Here is a 24,775-nt window from a genome sequence, read left to right as displayed (position 1 = left end):
TCACACTTCCTTCACTTACGTTCATTCGCTGACCGTAAAATATCCATGAGTTACCCTGATTACAAAATGCTGACTATGCGACATTAAACAGAAAAATAAAACACGTCATGTCTGAATGTGAGTAATAAAATAAAGATCAGAATTAAGAGGATTAAGAGGAAAGAAGAGGGGGGGGAGGGGGGGGGGGGGATAAGAACAGGGTGTCGATAATCTCGTTTGTCATATTGATCATCCATGTGATCAAATCTATAATTATCCGTATATGACAGCTGATGCGATAGACGTCATATTTGCGAGCATTGTGCGTTTCCATTCGCATGCATCGTGCAATTTGCGCGAAGTAACATCGGCGAATAGATATACTGCTTAATAGCAGTCCAGTAAGCACAAAGGTATAACATACACGACAGTGCACAAAAGAAAAGGCAAGTCAACGAGTTAGTCGATAATGACTTGTCAGTTATATTCTGTAAAACGGTTATCTCCGTCAGCGTTACGGTAATTTTACGCGGGAGGAGGGAGCAACAGTCGTTAGTTGAGTAACTGTATTGAATGGCAGAAACTGTGAAATTTTGAATTTTTTTTTTTTCTCTACATTTTAGTACACGAATTTTTCGACAAAGTAAAAAGTTGAGTGGTTGACGGATAACATCTGTTCCCTTAACTAGGCACTCACAGTGCTATCTCTCTCACACTTAAATTTAGAATAGCAAATTAGTTGTTGTATTGCAGATTATTATGTTTAATGTTACGTAACAGGTGTCAGGGGGGCTTGACTCGATTGTTACGGTCTGTTACATAGGAGAGGGGGCTGGTCAAAATGACCGATAAAACGTTACGTAATATTTGAACGCTCCCTGAGATATAACAATTATGTGATTAACAAATATTAATTCATGTTTGCAGGTATGATAACACTCCAGGTAGCGATTTCTACAAATATTAATTGAAGATTAGTACTAAAATAAGTTTTTCATACAACACTATGGATACAACGTTTATAGAACATTTCCAAACCGCTCGTTGATTGAAGGAGCTGTTGAAAATGGGAAGTGACAGAATACAAAGAAAAAAAAATGAAAAAGGAAATGAATAAATAAATAACATATCACTAAAAATGATCTGATCGACGATGAGTCGCATTTACAAAGAGTTTTTAAGGGGAGACTACGGTGAAATTATGAAAATCATCACTATAAGTCTCATAAAAAAAAATAATTGAAATAAACTTTGAATCTTCAGCGATAAAAGTGTACGCGCAAGGAATTTTTGGCAACAGTGAGTAGAATGTTCTACGAAAGATTCCTTGCAGCTACATATTCAATGCAGGAGGTTGAAATTTTGAAATTTTGTTTTAATGCATATGATATCATAACCTGAAAATTGGTGAAAGAATTTTTCTATGCGACTTTGTTTCATTGTGCGAGGATTAAAAAACCGATTTTTATCCAATATTTGCAACGAAGTTTTTGATTAAAGGTCAGTCTGAGTAGAACGTGATCTTACAGTAATGTTCATTAATGTGTTGCCAGTGGCTCACTATTTTCTTGGAATCACAAGTGGAACGAGTTTCCTTTCTAAGCAAATTTTATGTCCAATGACTAGCGACGCAAGTGATAGGATGCAATCAAACGATACATTTATTAATTATAGACACGTAACATTTCCATAAAAAAAAGCTAGTTTCAGTTTTGATTTCAAAAAAATAGTGAGCTACTGGAAACCCATTAATGAACATTACTGTACCTGTATTTTAAAAATGTTGTTTTTTCGAAAAGTACATATAATATGTATGTACATACGTATTATGTTTTAAGTGTAATCTACTGAGAAGTGAAAACTTGTTATGGTTTTTGTTTTTCACGGAAGGTCAGCGGAACTATACCGTGATCTCAATTATGTATATTATAAAACTGTTGTTTTCTAAAATTATGTGTAACATGTACCCCATTCTATGTGAAATGATAAATCTAAAATAGCGTGCTAGTTAAGCTGTGTGCTATTATTCTATTTATCTATCGAAATATTACTGAAATGGTACATTGAAAGATCGCAGCAATCTTGCACTGTGAGCCTGGCGGGTTCCGTCCCACTGAAAGCGAAGTGAAGTTACACTTATATTTCACTTCGATTACACTATTAGACGTCACGGGGTAGATAAGAATTTTTACACTGTATTTTCACTGTTATTACATAAAAAGCACAACAAAAGCAGCACCGGAAAATTACTAAAATAAAAATTGTCCATATAATATAATAAGAAGTATGTGTTTATTTTTAACTACTCTTTATTCATAATTTAAAATAAGATTTGGAAAAAAAATGGCGACAACTAAACCCGGTTCGCCAGTGTGCCAGTCGCCGACCTTACCCGCTGGACCACGCACGATTACTCGCCAGGTAACAAAGATCAAAGGTATATCTAGTGCGGAAGGGGGTCCCCCAAAAATTTTCTGAAGAATTGACAATAAGGCTTATAGAACAAAATATCGTTAGCTTAGTACCCGAGATGGGTCCCCCATCAACCTACCTCAGACCCATCAAATCCCTTTGTTAGTCAAATCAGTATTTATTGAACTTATAATTTAGAGATCGCCGGTGGATAAAAATTATGGATATTTTGATGATTACAGAGTGAATGTTTTGAGTGTAATTTTGGTAAAACTGTAGTGGAAAAATTTCACAACTACACCGAAGAATTGAGTGGAATTTGAGTGATTACCTGAAATATCACTCTAATATCGCTGATCTTAGAATCCACTGAAAAAAACACTCTAATAACAGGGTGGGATCGAAACCGCCATGGAATAAAGATAGAAGACATTTCAACATTGCTGCAATATGTCGACAATTGCATGCAATATTATAAATGTTACACGTTACATTGCTGCAATGTTACTGCAATATTGAATGCTGAAGTAGCGATTCCGTAAACAAGATATGGAAGAACGGTGAGAAGAGAAACCGTTATACGTTAAGGGCGCAATTTTTAAGCGCGCTACTAGCGTGTGTGAGATCTGTGTACAGATACGCACATCAGCGTTACATGTACACGCAAAACAAACTTAGTTCATTACTGTATAAGAAATTTCGTCTCTTCAAGCACTGTGTATATGTAGGACTATAATGTGTAGATGGTGTGTTTACCCTTTTGAAACCTTGCTTCCGATGAGAAGCCACGCAAAACGGGCAAAGCCGTCTGATTGGTTTATTACTATTGTACGTTACGCACCTAGCATACAACAGTAAAATTAAACACAACGAAGCGAATAACGACGAATCGTCTTATCGCTCCGCCGGTTTCATATTAGTTTATGTTCGAGGATTGCATACAGTAGATGCTTCGCTAATTCAACCTTTTCAGTTTTTTAACTCGTTTCCACGGCGACCAGTTCCCACAACTCAAATTCCCATATCGCGGATTGTCCCCACTTCAAGCGTCGAGTGTCGCACACAGTGCATTGACGATTACACAGGACAACGTTACTTCGGCGACAAAGTTCTTATTGTTCTTCCTGTTGGTCATCTTCAAGAAGGTCAGTGTCAACTGTGATAAAATTGCTTAGGAAACGTAATGTTCTGGTAATATTCATGCGCATGCGTGTTCGTGGATACGAAAGTGGGAGAACGAGTTGTAAGTCAAGTTATGGTAATGCTCAGGATCCCGACGAGTCAAGTTATGGAAGCGTCTACTGTATTCAGTAGCCTCTGAAACCAATTCATGATCTGGTGTATGCAAATGAGGGGGATTAAACTCTGTGAGTAATATAAACAAATTTCGAAGTTACAACACGGTGAATCGTGACAGTTGATCGTTCGTTTACGAAGAGAGGAGCCGTTCGTCTCGCGTGGTGAAAGTCAATTCTGCACTATAGACAATTTTCCTTAGTCCCAGCATCGGAATTCAGGAGAATTACGCTATGGAGACTGCGACTGCTCTCACTGAGGTGATATAAAATTACCTAAATGCATTATTTTACTCAGTCACTAAGGGTCAGTTCAAGTTCTCATCGATTACACAAGGCTCTGAAATTTTTGCCAGAAAATGATAAATGAATAAGTTAGTATATTACCAACACATATTGTTACGCTGGATGCGATGACGTTGCTCGTTTTTTTCCATCACTTCGGGATTTCGAGATATTTCGAGATATTTTGATCGAAAAATGGTACTTTTTACGACAATTGCACATTTTGACTCGTATCGTCTCCGAAACTGTTTCATACTGTGCGATGAAAGAAATGTATGTGTTGTGCTCTGTAGAATGACATACGTTTTTGAAATTTTATCACGCTAGCAATTTTCTTCACCTTGATTTGTGAAACGGTTCGGGAGATAATCCGAGTTAACAAGTTACATTTCTACCAGAAATGCCTTTTTTCGATCGGAATATCTCGAAATCCTATTGGAAATCTTCAAAATACGTCAGAATCCCAGTAAATCATTTATTTAGCATTTTTCCATAAAAATTTTGTAGCCCTGTGTTATCGTTTTTGACTTATTTTGAGTGATTCGACTTTTTAGGGAGATGGACAACCCGAGAAGTGCAACAGAAGATTCAGAAGGGAAACTTTTCACCAGGTTGGTCAAACTTTTGCAACCACGAATTCAAATTTAGCTCTCTTTCAAATCCGAATTTTTTTGTCGCTTCATATCACTTGTTGAAATCAAAAACACTTAAATACTTTGAGTTACAAAATCAAATACCAATGACGTGCGTGCCTTTTTGATTCTTCCATATTTTTTTCTCGCTAAAGTTCACTTACATGTATCAATACTCTTCTTCTCGTTTCACTTCTCTTTTAATTTTTTTAAATAACTCAGCGATTGTACGAAGGTAATTAACACAATTTGCAGTTAACGTGTAAATGCAATCGTGATTTGAATGTCGGTGTGTTTTTCCAATGATTAAAAACGTCTTGTGACACATGAAACATGTTTATACAAATTCGCATCGACGTAAGTGCAACGGCAAACAGATTACAGATTTATTCTCGTACTAATTGCTTTATCTAACTGATGCCAGCTCGTATAATGTTACTTGAATATTTACAATTTATACATCCAATAGCTTTCAGTGATGAAACGATCAATTTATTCGCAAATATGAATCTCCATTCAACGATTTCCTAATGCTATCTGCGTAAATAACTCTTCGTTCCCGTTATTTTTCTTTCTTACTTTATTGCGAAAAAAACAGACTTCATGCTACCTTATCTCGCCGCACAAAGAACGGCTGTTTACATTTCACAATGACGGCTGTCTATTATTATAACTCGTGTATTATTCACTGTTGACTAATTGCGTACGTCGAAATCGAGGAAAAGCAAAAAGTAATAGTTTAGATAAGAATTGCGAAAGAATCCATGCAATAAATATGTATAAAGCAAGGCTTAAATTTGGTGAACCGATAATATGAAAGCAAAATTACATACGCAATTGACGATATTTCTTGCGATAAATATTGAAATTAAACATTTCGATTCGTTCAAATCGTTCGTTCAATTCAAATTGAAAACCATGTAACAACCGGAAATTTGATAGAAGCTGCGATAGCAAATAGACGCGATTGATGCCGATAGAGATAGATATGTGGATATGTCTGTCGCATTATTCCTGTTAATTTTTATCGAGAAAGAGGCCTTTTCTCGTGGGTCACTAGCGCGCTGAGACAGTATACTGATTTCGCATATATCGTCGATTGTGTTGGTGGGTTTGCGATCACGGGGCCGATGTATGTGCATTTCGCACGGTAAACCTACACACGCGAATTGCGGGAATTGAAATGCATAATATTTTACTCCGTCGGGGTAGACATTTTTTCACCCAGATTGTATTGTACGGCACGTTTACGTAACTCGCAACGACGGCGTCGGTGGTGGTAGCGGTGGCGATATTCGTATATAGTACATCCAATATTAGAATGGCACGTATCGTTAGATCCTGAGATAATTGACCCGCCCTTGACACAGGGTGCGGCAAAAATATCGCCCATTTATCGCGCGCGCTGCTTCAGTAATTCGAAAAACGCTAATTGAGGATGCGAACGCGGTCACCGCGTTGGTCATCAGGTCGTGGCAGTGTTATAACCCATTTCTAATCGACGCCATTACCCTCCAGGTGCTGGCTTGCTTGATCGCGAACTCTTCGGTTCTCGGACCCGCAATGGGGGTCGGATACAGCGCCGTTGCCCTCGGACCACTCGGCTCACCCAAAAGCGAGATGTCGGTTACTGATGATCAGCTGTCTTGGTTTGGTCAGTTCAAGTTCTTTGTTAACCAAATTTCATTCGACTTTGTCTCTGTAGTCTTTCAGGGAGTCCGAAAGGCTTCAGGGACTATCGTATAAGCCACTTTCAAAGCTTTTACAGACATTGCAGGAGATTTTCTCAACTGGTCTTTCCGACTTCACATTATCTCGACAATGTTCTTCGGAAGTCTTTCCGACGTTCTACTTGACCTCCTCAAGATTCCAAGGACCTCGTCAAGAAATAGATCAAGCCTGTGTTTATCCAATCTAAACCAGTCCGATTTTGTTTCATTTAGCGAGTGTGACGGCGATCACTACACCAATTGGATGCATACTGTCCGGTCTGGCGATGCAACGAAGTCGAAGATTCGGGATAATGACAACATCGTTCGTGTCGTTGGTTGGCTGGCTGGTGATCTACTTTTCACCAGGTTTCGGCTGCGTCCTAACTGGAAGAGCGATTTGCGGTGTGGCCGTAGGCCTGGCGTCGGCACCGTCGACGATTTACGCAGCCGAAGTTGCGGGCTCTAAGCTCCGGGGAATCGTTGTGACCTGGACTAGCGTATCGATCGCGACTGGGGTCTTAATCGTTTACATGCTTGGATTCTTCTGTAAGGTGAGGTCTTCTCGATTAGAGAACATTAGCCAACGCAACCGAGTGAGACGTACCGACGATAAGAGTAATTTTTCGCTACGTGTGTGCAGTTTATCTCCGCTCCGCCCGAGCGATCAGCTGATCGAACAGTGGTCCGCAATTTCGGTTCCATCAACGACGCGAAAGTTATCCGTAAACTCTTTTGCTTCAGGAAAACTGGCGACTCGTAGCGTTGCTCTGCGGTATGTTCGCGGCGTGTTCGTTGGTCCTGACATTCCTTATGATGCCGGAATCCCCGACGTTTCTGAAGGCTTCCGGGCGTTCGAAGGCAGCTGAAGATTCGTTGCGGCGTCTGAACGGCGTGCGAAAGGACAAAAAGACGCCGGAACACCTCCTCGAGGAGCTATTGAAATCCAATGCGAACGTCGACGATGCGGCCAGGCCAGTTTCGAGAATTGGCAGCATATTCAGGGCCGAGAATCTCAAGCCATTTTTCGTAATGGTGGGCTACTTCTTCTTTCAACAGTTCTCAGGCACCTTTGTCATTATTTATTACGCGGTCGACTTTGCCCGGGAGGCTGGGATCCAGATGGACGGGAAGCTGATGGCCATCTTTATCGGATTAACCCGGGTCCTGGGGACGCTTTGCGTGTCGTGGGTGTCCATGAGGTATGGACGGAGGATTCCGTCAGTGGGATCCGGGGCCGGTATGACGCTTTTCATGGGGATACTGTCGGTCTACTCGTGGGCTTCGAGTAACGGCTTCGAGATTCCAGACCGAGGAGTGATACCCGCGATCTCGATCCTGATGTACATACTAATGAGCACTATGGGGTTCTTGGTCCTGCCATTCGCTATGATCGGTGAGGTCTATCCGGCCAGGTTCAAGGATATACTGTCAGGATTGACGACCTGCCTCGCCTACGTCTTCAGCTTTATAGCGCTCAAAGTGTACCCCGAAATGCTTAAGTCGATCGACAAGCACGGTGTTTTCATCTTCTACACAGCTTTCTCACTAGCCGGGACTATTTTCGTTGCTGCCTTGTTACCCGAGACGAAGGGCAAGACTCTTCGGGAAATCGAGGAGTCGTACAAGAATAACAAAAAGACGAGTACCGTCAACGGCAAAACGAAAACTATAGACTGCAGTGATGAAAATGGTGATAAGGATCTTCAGCTCAAGATTATTACAAGCAAAGATCAACGTCTTAATAATTCAATGGACCAAGTTTAACATTACGAAATTAGTTAGTATGAATTATATAATTGTTTTTAAAGCAAATGCCACTATCAGTTGTTTTGCCAAAAGCTCGTTCTACTTATCATTCTCTTTTCGCAATACCGTGCATTGCGATATTTTCATATCTGTGTCGAACGACATTATCAGGACCCCCCCAAGAGCGGCAAACGAAGATTATCTATACAACATTAAGAATCGATTGCGAAATGAACATTGCGTTATACGGCTACATCACTAGATATATAAGTATTCAAACTGTCCTAATCAAACAATAAAATTAAATGAAGAGTGCATAGGTTAAAGACGATACACGCCGATTAAGTTTTGCTCCAAAGCTCTCCAATATTAAGGTTGCTCCATTTCTGGTTTTGTTTTATTTGTTTTTTTTATTAAAATCTTAAATAATAAATTAACAAAAGGGGTAACAATCACAATAATTAAATAACAAACACAACACATGACGTGGAAACAGAAGAAAATAAAATTAAAGAAGAAATGAAAAGGCAATAATAGAAAAAAAACATTGATGATAATAATATTAGTGATAGAAATAATGATAATGACAATGATAATAATAATAATAATAATAATAATAATAATAATAATAATAATAATAATAATAATTATTATTATAATAATTGGAATAAAAATAAGAATGAAAATAGCAATACAAGATTGACGATACTGATGACAACAAAATAACACATAACGGTAATAGCGATAATAATAATAAAATTAATAAATAACAAAATGATGAAGTGCAATAATAACCGAAATATTGGAATAATGGTAGTGAAAAAAATGACGATGACAATGGTAATAATAATAACAACAATAATGACGATAGAAATGACGATGATTGCATAAGTATAACAATATTTATCGCTATACATAAGTGTAGCTAACATTAATAATTAAAAGATGTTACCTCGATTAAGATTTCGAAACAGTGAAAGTACATTTTGCGTAATAACCGCGGTGTATAACATTTTTCACGCGGTACTTGTGGTTCAAGTGTATTATATACAATAATGAAAATCGCCGATCGAATAATTGGGTGACCATGTATATTGTTTATTTTTTTAATAAACCTAAATAGAAAGAGACAAAGAGAGAGAGAGACACAAAGAGAGAGAAACCTTTGCTAGAATAAAACTTTACACATAATCCGAAATTGCAACTCTAATAAACGGAAAACATCTTTCAACGTTTTACAATTTTGCCCTCGAGGATACCGCAAAATGATTGATAATATAAAGAAGACAAACTGTATCGACAATTTGTATGTACAAAACGAGAGGGTTTTTTTTTTGTTCTTTCCATTTGAGAATAACGCTACCGTTCTACCTCGTCAAGTATACATATCGTATACACATACTGTAGATCTAATATGTATGTATTATATATATATATATATATGTATATATTTCGTTTAGACAGATACGAATATGTATTCTTAAATGACTAATAATGTCAGTAAAGCTTGAAACCTAAACGAGTGTAGGGGTGATCTAATTCCGGTGATATAACTTTTCTCTAATCAATCCTATCATTCCCCGGTATCTCGGGTAGTGTAAAGAAACAATCCAGTAAAAGTTATCTCCGCTGGAAACGGAAGCTGAAAGAGTTCTCGGGTAAGGCTAGGTTGCCGATGGGCACCTTGTACAGCTCACCGGCGACCGGCAGTATGGTAAAGTTTTTCAGTACCGTTGCTAATATCGAAAAACTGAGATACTGTACCATCTTGTAACCCATACATGATCTCCTGCCACCGCCGAACGGGAGAAAGTGCTCAGGCTTGCATATCCTGCCACTCACGACGAACCTCTCGGGTTTGAACTCGGTCGGTTCGCTCCAGAGCTCGGGGGACATGTTGAGGTCATAATTGTTGAGGAATATCAGCGAACCCTTCTCGACTCGGTACCCTGTAACGAGATAATAAACGAATACGGTCAGTAAATGAATCGGTACCGATACTTTTAGGGCGATCGGTTCTCCGTCAGTTCAACGATCGTGACTTACCGGCTACTGAGCTCTCCTGGTTCGCAACGTGAGGCACTATCGGACTAGTGATCAGCCTGATCGCCTCCAGGACTATGGACTCGGTGTACGGCATGGAACCACGATGCTCAAGTCCAACCGATTGGCATCCATCCACGGCAGCTACGGCGTCGATCTCGGCCTGTGCCCTCAGCTGGACTTGGGGATTGGCTACGAGGTAGCCGAGTACCTTTACGAGGAGATTACCAACGGCCGAATGTCCGCCGACGATGTCCTCGAGGGCGAATAACGCTGTGTCCCAGGACATCTTGGGCTCGGCGAAGGACCTCACGTGGTTAACGAGGCAGTCGACGTAGTCGTTTTCCGGCACAAAATCGGTCCATGACTCAAGCCTGTCCTCGATCACCTTGCTCTCGACGAAGTGCCTGATCTTGTGACTCCAGTTGGCCATTCTGGCCATATTTCGCTGGTGCAGGGGCATCAGGAAGGGCATGAAGTCGGCTGCATATCCCTGGTTTACCTCGTAGAACACTTTGTCGAAGTTCTCTATCATCCCGCGGAATTCCGAATGGTCCAGGTCGAATCTCTTCGAGCAAAAGTAGTTGGTAAATATGTTGGCGCAGGTATGGAGGATCAGCGGCTTCGCGGCCACAGCGCCGGAACCCCGGGAGCTCTCGATGTTCAGGTACTTGACCAAGCACTCAACCTCCTGTCCGATGATGGAGTTAAGCTGGTCGTACTTGGCAGTGAACGCCCTGGGGAAGGTGTGCGCCCTGAGGGTCTCCCTCCGGGACTTCTGGACCTCGGACCAGTCGCAGAAGGCAAGCGCTGCAAACGGCAAAAAGGGGAAAAAATTGGTTAGACCTCCGTACAGGTGGGCAGGGTGGGGGGGGGGAGCAGGACGTAACTAACATGTAATAGCGAATTATCCGGTTGCCGATGAGGGGCAAAGAGAGAACCGGCGAAGCAGCCGGAGACTCGTCCGGTTTTTCCTTATAACGCACATACCCCCGGTGATTTGATTTTTCGTTTTGTTTTGAACCTCCTCAAGTACGCGAACCGCCAGCAAAAAGATCGCTCCCTTTCCTTTCCCTCTCTCTCTCTCTCTTTCTCTCGCGATGCACACGTCAGTGTGCGAATGCATTGCAGCATCCTTACACCCAGAGACCGCAAGTGTTTGTTTACACTCAAAGCCTCACGTCGGTGACCCTGACCGTCCGACCGAGCCTTCGCATTATCCTCCAGGCTATAAACCGGAGAGCCGGTAAATCCGGATGTCGGACGCTGTCGAGACTTTACGCGACGGTCCGCGGTTCTTGAGGAGGAATGATAAGTCGAAATGGCCCCCCCGGAAACAAAAATATGATAGATATTTAGCAAAATTTCATGCTTACAGTTCTCCTTGTCCCCGCAGAATAGCTGGTGGTATCTAGCGAAGTTTGGTCTCGAGTCGTACTGCGCACCTTTAGCGATCAGGACTTCCTTGATGTTCTCCAGGCCGTTCACCACGACGCAAGGAACCGATCCCATCCTTAGTTTTATTATTTGGCTATCGTAGATCCTCGCCAGGTCGGCGAACGCCTTGTAGGGCACGTCGTAGCGTCCAAGAATGTGGAGGGAGCCCAGGATCGGCCAGGGTTTTGGTCCTGGTGGCTCGGGAAGCAGCGGCGTTTCCATGTCCACGATGCCCTTCACGGGTTTTCGGGATCGCAGGTAGTCTAAGAATACCAGGATCACAGCGACCATGGTGATGGTGATGAGGAAGTAGGTTGTCGTGCTGAACGCTAGGGCAGGCATTTTCCTTCCTGTACGATTTCCTTTTTCCTCTCTACGAAATTTCACACGTCAACGGCACTTGGTGTCTGTATCTCCGATAAAAAATATCGAAGGATCGAAGATGACTTTCACACTGTTTCACGTTTTAGATACTTGCTACCGGTATCTCTCTCGTCGTTAATTGCTGCAGAATGTGTAGCGAGAATAAACGATAACGAGGAAAAATGGCAAACAAGCAAACGAATCTATAATCGGGACGACTGAAAGGTTTCTATTTTACGTGAATCGCGTGGACTCGAAAGATGATCAATAGTAGCTGCAGCGTCAGATGATGGGCTTGTCAATTTTAAACCAGTTTATTTTCTTGCAATATTTTACTTTTAAGTCGGAGTATGTATGCAAATTGATTAAAATCGGATTAATAGCGGTGGTGTATATTTGGCTCCCGGTATTTTGTCTCGTGGCACGCGTCTGCTATTGTCCGCTAACCGTTTGCCGATCTGACTCGGTCTGGGGATCGAAGCTTGCCAGGCGATCTTATATAGCGGCGTAATGTAGTCAGCACATTTGCTCAAACCCCATACATATGGATTCGTCGACGTCGTCGTCGAAGTTGTAGTCCAAGTCTACCGGGAGACGAATTTCAAATATAATACACGGGGGGACAGAGGGCGGGCGGGGGGGAGGGGGAGGGGGCCCTTACCCTCCCCCGGAGGACCCAACCCGACTGGATCGTGACTTCCGACTCTCCTGAGACGCTCGTTTTTTGCCCCTTCGTGCCCGGTTGCATCCCCCACCCCCTTTTTTCCCTCTCATCTCCTCTTCCCCAGCTGGATGCGGTGGTACCAGTTTCCGAGCCGCAGATGCACTTCGAGATCCCGGAGCAGCTCGCTACGTCACACCTCCAATTAAAGTTATATACGAGTATAGTTACTAATACGATCTCCGAAGAGGCCTCTTCGCTCGTTAAATCACCTCAAACTCGTTCCTGACTTTCCTATGCTCTTGCTGTCTATGTACCAGTTGCTCACTTGCTTACAATGTCCGCCACTGATGCGGTAGATAATTTCATAATGGAAATTCGATCGCCCGCAGTTTGAACCGATGCCGTTGCATCTCTCCCATCTCTTTTAAATCCCATTTTACTTTTCACGAAGCGACAGGGTTCTCGATATTTCCTTCATGAGTTGCTATAAGTCTGACGGTGTCATTGAACTCGTTGCATTGGCGTGTTATATAAATTCCATTTTAATATAATGGAATGTTGTAGGTATGCTGTGTCGTTCATTTGTGACGTTGCAATGGCGTTGCATATAATTTCACAAAGAAATGCAATGGTGAGAGATTATGCAAAACCAGCGCTCCCATAAGACTTATGAAACTTTTACACGGTAGATCTTGAATAAAATTTCCAACGAATCAATCGAATGGCCCACGCTTGTACAGGTATTTTCAATTTATCGCAAGTTACGCAGTTGATTTATACCGCGCATCGGAATTCGTATAGCAATAAAATGATTAGCGCTTGCATCGACATGAAGATGGTGAGAGTTCACTCCGTCCGATAGCTAACCGAACGAAGAATTTCAGTGTCAGCAAATGTACCTATTATAGGCAAGGGGAAAATTTGCCATTGACAAAACGTGACATTTGCTTCCATTCGCCGACGCAGCACTGCACGGAATGGATATAGCGCATCATGCGTAAATTTATAAATTGCAATGCCAACGTGACTTTTTAACTCCAGGATGAAACGATACCTAGACAATTCTGAATCTCGGCTTCCTTCCACTTGGCTTTTGCTTCTCCTCCATTCCGATTAACATTCATACCGCGACGCGGATGGGTACAGGGTGATGTAAAATCTGCGAACCATAAAAGCAGCCCCGGTTTCTTCGAAGAAACCAAGAACACTTTCCACACTTTCTTTCCGAATGGATGCGTGGCCGACTGTTCCGGATTACCGTTTCCACAAATGGTCGTTCCTAGCAATTTGCAAAGGAAGTCGTGCGCGCCCGCCAAAGCATCGAGCGTGCAGTTTGCTTAGCTTGCCAATTCAGCAACACCCCGTGTGTGTTCGTACCTATCACTCTCTCTCTCTCTCTCTCTCTCTTCGTCTTTCCTCGCGGGTTAGATGTATCTATAATGTACAAATACGGTAAGCGCGTAGCTCCATTCTTGGTCTCCTCCTCGCGTAGGTTTTAATATACTCCTGTTTGTCAAAGAGCAGACATACGTGTGTAACGGATATAGGTATAGGCAGGTTCTCACACGGGGTATTTATTATCGTCCTGCCATGAATCAGATATACCCTCGAAGCGACTCGGTCCTCCAGACGACGATTAATCGGCTCGAGTTTTCTGTTGCCGACATTGACGTAATGTCGCGTCTAATGGAAAACGATTTACCGTTCTCAGATTATCTTCTTACCTACACACATTACAACACGGGCGTATCGATTATGCTACTGCGTTGTGTTTTTAAAGCTTTTTCTTCAAGACCTATTAACCCACAAACATATCGTGGTCATTGTTGTTTACGTGTATTGCACGTCTTATTCTCGAGAACGCGAGACGTCATCAGAATTTCTCACGTAGTCCTTGGTTGAAAATCACCATAAATTGTAACAACATCTCGCCTGATTGCGGAAAATACTTCCTGCCCAAATTTGGTATCGCGGATTCCGAAAGGTAACAAAAGCGAAATGTCCAAGCATGAAGAAGCAAAAGAAGAAAACGACAAGCGGCAAGTTACCGGGGTAAGTATGAACCCGAAACATGGTCCGACGGAATAACTGAAGTCATTTCCGGTACAGAGACGATCAAAGAAGCACGGCTGGAGGTTGGAAGAAGTTTGCTGCAGAGACACGAATTGCGACACGCGATGTGCAAGTTCATTCAAACTTCTTGGCTATATAAGAGCGCAGCCGTACCTTCCGACCTCAGCGACGACTCTTGGAGCGTCTTCTAAAACGATCGTCCTTCTCCCGAACGAACCATTTCCCCAACGAACACTAGCCACCGGATCCAAGATGGTTTGAGCAAGTGACCGGGAGCCCTGGTTCTCAGAATCCCTGCCCCTTTTCGGGGTAGCCGGAGACCAAGAGAGACTGTGACTGACGGTTTCAAGATCACGGATGAGGTTCGGGGACGCAGACAAATGCGAGGGGCTCTCATCGGGCGGCTCGGCGGTCACCGTTTTCGTGCTCCACATGTGTCCGCGTAAATGCCTCGGCTCATAGGTATACCGGGCACCAACACAGAGGCGGGTCCTCGGAGGCAGACGGCTTGGCCGGCCGACGGTGCTGAGGACAGCCTGAGAGAAGCACCGAGGAGAGAAGGAGCGGGGCTTGCGGGGCCGAACAAGACGGTATCCGGTACAGCCGCTGGACCCAACGTATAATAGTATGCCAGACGCGAAGGCCTCGTACCAAAATCAAGGTTGCTTCCATTAGCAATGAACACAGGTAACTCGCGTATTATCTCCTACCGGCTCGCGACGTCGTCGAAGGGGACGCGAGGGGAGGACAGATTGGTCTTATCTCCTATCTATCCTCACCGACCGACTGATATCTTCGCTATAGCTCGACAGTAGGGCCCCGTCTAATTCGTCATTCGTTACGAGCTCGCAATCGGATAGCAATCGTTCGCCCCACCCTCTACGGAAGGCGGCCGAAGGATGGAACCGCGAACGATTCGATGTGTTGTTCTCGATACAATTCGACTCCGGCAGAATATCCGAGTGGGATTCATTTTCTACGAAGCTTCTAAGAACGCGTAACTACGCTCAACTATTTATCGTAGATACGCGCTGATCTGCAAGCGCGCGACCTCGTGTCCGGAGTATTTTTACAACCAACCAAGGCTTTCGTTTCTTAACTCCTCATCTTCGGTTCTGTTCTTTTTACTATGCCTTCTTCTTATCGCCATCACTCGCACACATACATACATACGCACACGGACGCTCGCGAGCACGGGCATGTATTCACACATCTCAGAGTCATCCTCAATGGCTCCCGTCCGATTACAGATCGAAGATATCGAGGAGCGGTTGAAAAATAAAAGGTGTCAAATCGTACAGGGTGGCTGGACTCTGGGTCAAAAATGAGGGGCAATCGTGTTGCGGATACGTTTTTCGACTATCGGGTCGTAACTATTCAAAAAATGAGACGATGCAGAGGTGAGACGCGGAGGTGAGAGCGGGATCAAATTTAACGGTTGGATTTAATTTCGTTGCCGATACCTGATTCCAACGTATTCCCGAATCACACGTACGACATGTACATCGTACTCTTGAACGTGTAACGTCGTGGTGCATGCGCGGGTGTAGCTATCTAAGTCCGCAGCATGCAATTCAGATGTGCCGAACGGCCGTCCGGGTCGAAACGGTCGAGGCTTTGGGAGTGCGTGGGCAGGAATTGTGCACGTACGTGAAACAGCGCGAATGTATATCGCAGAGAGATGTGTAGACGTGTAAGTAGCGTCTTCTTACTTATGTACATTTATTTCCCACCCGCGTAAATCGGTGTATCCTCGGTGCGCTCGGAGCGTGTTGATAATCCGTGTGTAACTATAATATTCAAACCGACAGGGGCACCTTCGAGACAGAAATAAAATCGCGCGAAAATATTTATTTCGCCAAGTTCCGCGATCGGTAGGTATAGGTGCGCAAATTCATTGTACGAGGTTTGTTAGTATATCATGTGTGTACCTGCATCGTCCAGACTTCTCATAACCGTGAGGACAAATTCGGCGACCTTTTTCGCCCGGTAAGTCCTTGGAGAGATCCGTATTTGAGACGGAATGTTTGTCACTTTTTCGGTGTTCAGGCAGATGCACCGCAGTGTCACATTATTATACATCTGACTCCCAAATACAAAACTCGGTGCTGCACAAACCTGGATGAAAAATCACCGGTGATAAACGACGGGCTGACCGAATCTTTTCGAATATATTTTCTTTTTAGTGTACATGTATATGTATACACGTACCCACCTATGATCGTATGCGAGGGTCCAAGTATGAAGAGATCCAACCGCCGTTTCCACCGAAACCGAAGACGCGATGCTCTTGTTGCAAGTCATCGCATTGCGCATAATCAGAGTATAATTTTTTCACCATTAGGTCGATTGGACATGCCTGACCGAATCCTCGACGACTGGATATCGTTCCAAAAAACCTCCTCTGCGCCCCACTGTTGCTACTAATCAATTCATCGCTTTAACGAACCTTCGACTGTCGCGAAAGAAGGCTTCGTACCTGAAAGAGAAATGCATAGGAAAGAGAGAATGGAAGGTTAAACCCTTTCCGAGATCCTTGCGTGTCTCCGCAAATGTTGGGAAAGCGTCTTTTCAAAGTGACAATATCGTTTCCAAGGGTTGATTACGTCGGTTGGCCCGTCTGACGGCGTATAATCGGATGATCAAAATTGCGATGATGAAGGAATTGGCACTGCTCGGGGAAGGATGTTAAAGCGTGCGTAAGCCGACTGGCCGACTAATGTGCTTGTAACCTTGGTGAAAAAATCCTTGAAGAGTAATTCGCATGGCTGTGCGACGCGACGTACTGTAGTGACCAGGATACGCCTAGACTAGCTGTAACAGCCGGCTGCGCAATTGTATATCTGCGAATCCATGGAAGAGAGAGAGCCACGGATTGTTAATACCACCTAGTTGTTTATTCCGAGGTATGTTTTTGAGCGGTAGCTCAACATATGAGCTGATAGCTCGGATTGTGTTTTATAAATATCATGCAAAACTATCGGGTGTTTGCGCACATTGTGTACGGGTATACCGTAGCAGCCGTTTGGCCATGGAATCTTGTACGTAAATGAGTTGTTATTCGGTATCGAAGCCGTCATTGAAAATAAACCCCCACAACCTTATTACAGCATACAGCGAAGAATGAGGATCATGAATCGCGTATCGCCGCGGTTTATTTTCATCTATTAGAAGATTAACCGTATTCAGGCAATGGCACGGAACGAGTGCAACCGAGTTTCGACGAACCGATGTCTGGTTCCTTCTTCCGCAAAATCTTAGCTCGCTCGCTCGCTCGTTCACTCACTCCCGGGTTACGGGTTACGATTTACGATTGAGGACTGATAAAGGCGTGCGCTGGGTCGTTCAATGACTCTTGCAAATCCCTCCGGCGCACTCGGTGGTACTCGGCTCGTAGTAGAAAAATTGAAGAGGATCGTTATTTCGGAGCTCATTCGTCGATTCTTTACTAGCTGATCCAGCTGCCCGGGCTTCAAAAGCGTCCAGAACTGGCCCAACCAGAATCGGCGCAATCAGCCGATCGGCGGATTGACGAGAAAAGGAACCGAAAATTGAATGAATAATGGAATCGAAGCGCGCCTCTTCTTCGCGTCTGCGAAAAGTCCGAGGGTCTTGGTCCATTCCGCCTGCGGCTTTTCCCCACAAGTTCTTACAGTCGTTCGTTCCGGATAATCGACAAAGAATACACACGTGCCGTTTCCCATATACGAGGTTGTGTGATCGTTTCGCCCCGATATCTATGCAAGTCGGAATTTTATTATACATGGGTTGACCCCTGCTTATGTATCAATACGACATCAGCATAGATTGGGATCGAGGTGGTTCTCAAGTTTTTGGATGACTGCCTTTTCGTTCGTTCGTTCGTTCGTTCGTTCTTTCAGCCACGCTGCCGCCGGCAAGGTATGATCGCGGGCAGCAGTTATCGTACGGTCTGCATCAGCGATACGCCTCGGAGATTCACCCGCACCTTCGGAAGATCCGCCTTCACAGGTTCCCGCAGCTCGTCGCTTCCAAATTTTTCTGCAACGGCGCAGTGGACACGGCGTCAAGTTGTGAAACGATGGTGGGTGGACTAGATACCAGCTCCACTCCCAGCATGGGAGCTTTCGATCTTTTATTTATGGAAAGCTTATCTGCTTCGACTCGGCGTTCACCCGGGCGAGCTCGTCCGCAGTCCATCACCACCGTTTGCTGCACTCTCTTTCTCTATGTAGGGCTTCGGACAGTCATAGGTTCAGCGCAGAAGTTCAATAACGGGAACGTGTTTTCCCATTCAAATTTTACCACCTATTCATACGACTCATTTCATCTCTCTGTGGCTATGCACGTTTCTTAATGTCGCGGTGAGTTCGGTTGGATCGGAGGACCAGAAACCGTAACTTGTGAACCAGATCTGGACACCAGACTCCGGATGCATTAACAGGTCAGAACGGCTCGAAAGGACTCGGCGGGACTGCGTTGCGCATTAGAATCTCCTGAGGCTTGGATAATAGAACTTTATATTTACGTGCGTGGAAACACGTCACTTGACGGTTAAGTAGGTGCAGCAGCAGCGCATAGAATGATATCTGCATCGAAACAAGAACGACGATCGATCATTGTCCGCGCGTCACTCGGGGTTTAAATTTAAAAACAAACTCCCTTTTTGAATGTATAGTATATCCGGAGACAAGTCATCGATTCCTATTCAGACTCAAATAGCTCCTCCGCGATCATTTCTTACTCCCGCATTTTTTTTAACTTGCCAGTCTATAAAACATCTCGCGCTACTCGTCATCGAGGTGTTGTTTTCTCTCCATCTAACTTTCTTTCTCTGTCTTTTCTTTCTTGCTACGATAGCCCTCGTTTCTAGCCGCGCACACGAAATCGCCCGACAACGGTTATACGTTGAATACGATAGCTCTCGATCTCAGTATCGGGATGCAACCTTGAACCATTGAGTTACTTCTCGTAGGTCTGCTGAATAATGAATATTGCGGTACCAGTGCCGCGTGCCCGTACAATGCCATCTAACTGCCCCATTGCCCTCAACAGTCAAATCCCCGAGGATCGATGAATTATTAGTAGGATCCTTAAACGTTCCTTTGATTCGATCGACTTTCCAATCCATCCCTGAACATTACACTTGTGTATTACTCTTCGACCGATTTCGTCGCGGAAGAAATAGACGGGGGAATAGAGAAAGACTCAATTTCATTATACGAAATAAAGATACATAAATAACACGTACACAACAACGTCGACCGACAGCTTTACCATATGTACAGCGTAAAAAGAGTTCCACTTTCGGAGTTCTTCCGCATACTAGAAATGTGATTGCGTCGCTTCTCGGAGCCGTCGAGGTTTCTTGGAACCTTTAGCGTTGAACTGATGCTTCGACAATCTCGAGTCCCGATCTATGCCTATAAGCTCCCCAGGACAACGAGGCTATGGATCAATCGATCAGCGATTATTAACCGTTACGATGCTGGAACGATAGGCTCGGTAGACTGTAGCACGAGCGATATTTTCTATAACTGCGTATTTCCTCACTCGGATACTCTGGGCCGTAATTTGCAATTTCCAAAGTCAATGCCGAAAACAAGGACAAACGATGGTCCGATTTTTATGTTTCAAGAAAAATCGAACTTTCGTCATGGAATTGGGGAAATGGGAGATGCGTGAAAACGGAAAGGAGCGTATTGACTCGGGTGAAATGGCAAGAGACGGAGGAGCATTACATCGGTCAGGAATTCAATTATATTCAGAATCCACGGGAAGTAAATACAACATCGCGAATAGACGATCGGTTAAATTTGCGCGTGTGTGTCTTTCACAAATGTGACCGTCGTATTTCTTCGCGAAACGACTTCGGTGCCACGACTATACCGCAGGCAACAATCCATACTCTACAATAAGGCCCCTGAAGTAGCTTTGCATAAGCTCGGAATACGGAATAAGTAATAGGAAGCAACAATACGAAAGATAAGCAATAACGTGTGGTAAGACACAATTAAACCCGATACGTTTCCTTAGGTTTTCCACACTTTTTGCCACCTGCCCATCATGCGCCAATTAGACGTGAAAAAAATTGATCATCCTCCTGATGATAGCCTCCAATTTCCTCTTTTTCGTCTTCGATAGTTTTTCGCGATTTCGGTTGAAACTTCATTTTCGCAAGAGAACGAGATCGTGAGGTTATCGAGTACCGGCTTACTGCTAGAATATAACCATGATAAAATCGGGGTGCAAGATCGGGGACAAGCTTAACCCATATACAATGATATAACGCACGTGGAGACTGCATTTACACCCGCGGACCTGTGGTTGTGTAAACGGTGTGTTTTACAAGCCTGGGTTTTGTGTATATGTATAGGCATTACTTTTCGTCGATCTGAAACGATATAAATTTTCACTGGCCCACATACCTAATCGCAGAGTGACCGAGCCGGCCTGGACGCGAATGCAGGCTAATATGCGTGGACCTCTTACCCCTGATTGTCCTTCGTCAGCAGCGATATTAGTATGTAGAAATGCAACCGCGATTGCAGGCCATTACATAATCCTTGGTTCATTTGTAAATTTGATAAAAAACCTGCGTTCGCGTATGCATAAATAAACACCATTAAACCCGATCCGATCGAATTATATTATACACGTATATACGCCATTTTACATTACTGCGTGAATTTTTTTTCTTCTCCTTGTTTACATTAAAGTGAAAACTGCAGAGAGAACGTTCGAGATTGCGAGCCGAATCCGTCAAATCACGGCATTGGATACGAAAAGGAATAGACAAAAATTCGTACGGAACTGTAGCGAGTTTACGCAGGTCAAAGAATTTCGTTACAGGTTAAGACGAGAACTGTTATATTAAAATGATGTTCACGGAATCCAGGAAAAACTGGAAGCGAACAAAGAGAGAAGGAAAAAAAAACAAAAAAAAACAGACACACGCACAAGACAAACCGTTAGCTGCACCATTCGTCTAACGGATATTAGAAATTATAATAAAACGTCGCCCACTGCCGCACATGCCATAATGCAACGATCGACGTCGATGATCAGCGGCTTTGAACGAATGTAACGCGGTGTGCAACAGATACCGTTTTCTTTGGTTTTGTATTCTCCTTTTTTCTAGTGTATTCTTTGTTCAAGGCACGGCTGTAAGGAAAAACAATTGAGACATTAATTTTCGTATCCACCACCCCAGCATGTATGTGAATTAGTGAATATATAATGCATAATAACGCAATATATGTAAGTTGGACATATGTATATGTGTGGCTCGATCGTGTGAACTACTTTCACCTACCGAGAATATTCTCCTTCACCTTTTTTTAAATAGGACATTTTTACGTTTCATTGCGTTTTTTTACATTTTTTGTTTCTTTTTCTTCCTCTCGATTCACGGTTTCTTATTCCGTCCTCTCTCGCTTGGCTACACACACATATATATACAGGCAATTTTATCTAATTCAAATGCTAGAAAATTCGACGAATCTATTTGAAGGAGTTCACACCGTTCTTTTTACCTAAATATAGCAGTGATTATCATCGCATCAGTGAGATCAAAATGAATTTGTACATGTATAGTTCCTCTCATTTTTGCATACAATACATAAATTTTGTTCATTGTTGATCAATGCGTATATATATATATATATACAATACACATATATATATTATATATACAAATTCATTTTGATCTCACTGATGGGATGATAATAACTGCTATATTTAGGTGAAAAGAACGATTTGAAATCCTTCGAATAGATTCGTTGAATTTTCTAGCATTTGAATTAGATAAAATTGCCTGTATATTTAGGTATAGGTATACACGTATATAAATTTTCAATGTTTTATAAAGATTATATCATCGCAGAATGCATGATTGCAATCCCGTGAAAAATATTTTCGCCGATGCGTTGAAAGAAAGAGGTGAGGAACAAAGACCTATTGGTGCAGATGCAGACAGCTATACGCGGAATTAGAGAATCAGGGTACACGTATGCGGAGAACGTTACTCCTGAGGTAAAAGATGCGATATTGCAAGCAAGATATCGATGCGGCAAACTCTTCTAGAACGCCGCGGTATAAGAGCTGGGATACGTGTAACGGAGCATTCATGTTTTAGCATTTGCCAAAACGATTGATCCCGTCTCACGCGTTCACTCAAATTTGTATTTTATACCACTTTCCGTTATTTCGTATTTTTTTATTTTATTTTATTTTATTTTTTTTTTATTTTCGGTCGTCATCTTCTTGTTACACAAACTGCTACGTAAGTATCGTCTTTTTTCGCGTGTCTTTTCGGATCGCTGACCTATGCGATTATTGAACTTTTCACGCATGATTAACGATATAATAGAATTGAGAATTCTGCGATGATAGTGTTAAAAAATGGCAAAGAAAATTTGATAAAAAATCGAGGGAAGCGGAGACCGAAAGCCCATGGTAAAAAAATCTGGTTATAAGTGACCCGAATGCTGGTCGTATGGTGAATCACGAATAGACCTAACGTCGAGCAGCGACACCGGTAGGTATGGTACATTATACCTATAGTATGAAAAGTATAAGGTGGAAGGGATAAATGGGTGCTGATATAACGCCTAAAATATGCCTTACCATTGACGCAATTCGTTTGACGACTGTAAGCCTGTACTGTGCACAGGAAAATAAATGGAATACAGCACTATATTTGAGCTAGTCTGTCAATTCTTGACGTCGGATCCAGCCTCACTCCCTCAGATCCTCTCGCGATTTTTAACCCCAAGGTCCTCATCGAAAAACAGCATCCCAAATTTTTTCAGATTATTTTCCCTCTCATATTCGAAGTTGTTGTATGAGGTATTTATTCCATGTAGATTCATAAGTCTTGTTTTATTCAATTTTTTTTTTTTTTGCATTTTTTTGCCACTATAAACACATTTTCAAAAAACAAATTTTGTGTAAAGAAAATCACGGCTTTCCAAAAAAAAAAAATAAATACGTTTTAATGTTTATGCTTGTGCTCTTAAATAAAGCTCTGTTGAGCTTAAGATCTGAAGGGCTGTTCTTTTGCCGTTGTTCAAATTTTCAAAATTATTGCAATACTTTTTTTACGAAACCTGAGATAATTTTACATAACATTCGTAATTCTCAAAGTGGGATCTCGATAAACACACGAGAAATGAATTATTGAACAAAAATTGAAGAAAAGTTTTAATTCGTTTTATGTATTCAATAATTTTTTTTTTCTTCCTTTTTCACTCTCTTTTTTTCTCACTTCCTATTCTTATTCGACTGTGGGTGCGTTCCAGAATCAACTAGCAATGCTAAAAACTCCCTAGAACAGAGGCTGGCTATTCTCGAACTCGGTAGTGCAAAAAAAGATAAAAGATAATAATTGATAGCACTGGGAGCTAGTTTCGGAACACACCCATAGTAGAATGAGAGAAAAAAGTGAGGAAAAAAAGAAAAGTACGAAAGGAAAAATTTGAAAAAAAAATTATTGAATACATAAAATGAATTGAACATGTACTTCAATTTTTGTTCATTAATTCATTTCTCATGTGTTTATCGAAGTCTCACCTTGAAAATTACGAGTATATTGTAAAATATTTTCAGCTTTACTAAAAAAATATTGCTAAAATTATCAAAATTTGGATAATGGCAAAAGAACAGCTCTTCAGAATTTAACCTCTATTTAAAGAGCTTTTCACAAGCATAAACGAAAGAAAATATTTTTTCTTGGTAAGCTGAGATTTTTTTAAACAAAATACCTATTTTTTGAGAAAAATTTTATAGTGGCAAAAGCACGCAGAAAAAATTCAATAAAACAAGAATTATAAAACTATATGGAATCCCCTATACAATAAATTCGAGTATAAAAGGAAAATAAATCTGCTAAATTTGGAATGCTGTTTACGATAAAGACCTTGGGATAAAAAATTTGCGACATCTGAAGGGGGGAGGCTGGATACGGCGTCTAGAATTGATAGACTAACTCGCATACGCAGAGTGAATTCTTAACGACTGCATGATCCGTCGTGTGCTTAAAGTTTAATGCTCACACGCTATAATCCGACCAACCGACAAAAAAAAATGACTAAAAAAATTGCCACAATTGTCGCAGGCATGCAGTTACGCTCAACACCAACAAATGTAAAAAAT

General features: G+C 42.4%; 2 protein-coding genes across 4 annotated transcripts; one reads left to right on the top strand and one right to left on the bottom strand.

Annotated features, from left to right (window-relative positions):
* The first annotated feature begins 3,368 nt into the window (after window positions 1-3,368).
* Window positions 3,369-8,293, top strand: LOC107223233 (facilitated trehalose transporter Tret1). 3 transcript variants are annotated; one of them, XM_015662851.2, is made up of 6 exons: window positions 3,372-3,536; window positions 3,661-3,947; window positions 4,526-4,582; window positions 6,122-6,257; window positions 6,547-6,866; window positions 7,057-8,293. In XM_015662851.2, exons 2-6 carry the CDS (start codon window positions 3,921-3,923, stop codon window positions 8,077-8,079), a joined length of 1,563 nt encoding a protein of 520 aa, XP_015518337.1. In that variant the 5' UTR covers window positions 3,372-3,536; window positions 3,661-3,920; the 3' UTR covers window positions 8,080-8,293. The 3 variants fall into 3 exon arrangements, with proteins under 3 accessions (XP_046595108.1, XP_015518337.1, XP_046595110.1); XM_046739152.1 differs by lacking the exon at window positions 6,122-6,257 and having other exon boundaries at window positions 3,369-3,536; window positions 3,661-3,758; XM_046739154.1 differs by lacking the exon at window positions 3,372-3,536 and having other exon boundaries at window positions 3,560-3,758.
* Window positions 8,294-9,088: 795 nt separating this feature from the next.
* Window positions 9,089-12,384, bottom strand: LOC107223226 (cytochrome P450 307a1). Its single transcript, XM_015662844.2, has 3 exons — window positions 11,481-12,384; window positions 10,108-10,914; window positions 9,089-10,010 (listed from the first exon to the last, which is right to left on the bottom strand). The coding sequence occupies exons 1-3, from the start codon at window positions 11,881-11,883 to the stop codon at window positions 9,682-9,684; spliced, it is 1,539 nt and encodes a 512-aa protein (XP_015518330.1). The 5' UTR covers window positions 11,884-12,384; the 3' UTR covers window positions 9,089-9,681.
* Between the last annotated feature and the right edge of the window lie 12,391 nt (window positions 12,385-24,775).

This window comes from Neodiprion lecontei, chromosome 4, assembly GCF_021901455.1.
Source record: "Neodiprion lecontei isolate iyNeoLeco1 chromosome 4, iyNeoLeco1.1, whole genome shotgun sequence".
Lineage (NCBI taxonomy): Eukaryota > Metazoa > Arthropoda > Insecta > Hymenoptera > Diprionidae > Neodiprion > Neodiprion lecontei.
Note: the sequence above shows the minus strand (reverse complement) of the source record. Positions and strands in the feature narration are given on the sequence as shown.

What these genes read in the sequence shown, in the direction of transcription:
- LOC107223233 (XM_015662851.2), top strand. Translation starts at nt 3,921, where the DNA reads ATGGAGACTGCGACTGCTCTCACTGAG. An exon ending in CTGCGACTGCTCTCACTGAG is followed by an intron (nt 3,948 to 4,525) that starts GTGATATAAAAT and finishes TCGACTTTTTAG; the next exon opens with GGAGATGGACAACCCGAGAA. An exon ending in TGATCAGCTGTCTTGGTTTG is followed by an intron (nt 6,258 to 6,546) that starts GTCAGTTCAAGT and finishes TGTTTCATTTAG; the next exon opens with CGAGTGTGACGGCGATCACT.
- LOC107223226 (XM_015662844.2), bottom strand. Translation starts at nt 11,883, where the DNA reads ATGCCTGCCCTAGCGTTCAGCACGACAACCTACTTCCTCATCACCATC. An exon ending in CTGCGGGGACAAGGAGAACT is followed by an intron (nt 10,915 to 11,480) that starts GTAAGCATGAAA and finishes TGCCGTTTGCAG; the next exon opens with CGCTTGCCTTCTGCGACTGG. An exon ending in CCAGGAGAGCTCAGTAGCCG is followed by an intron (nt 10,011 to 10,107) that starts GTAAGTCACGAT and finishes ATCTCGTTACAG; the next exon opens with GGTACCGAGTCGAGAAGGGT.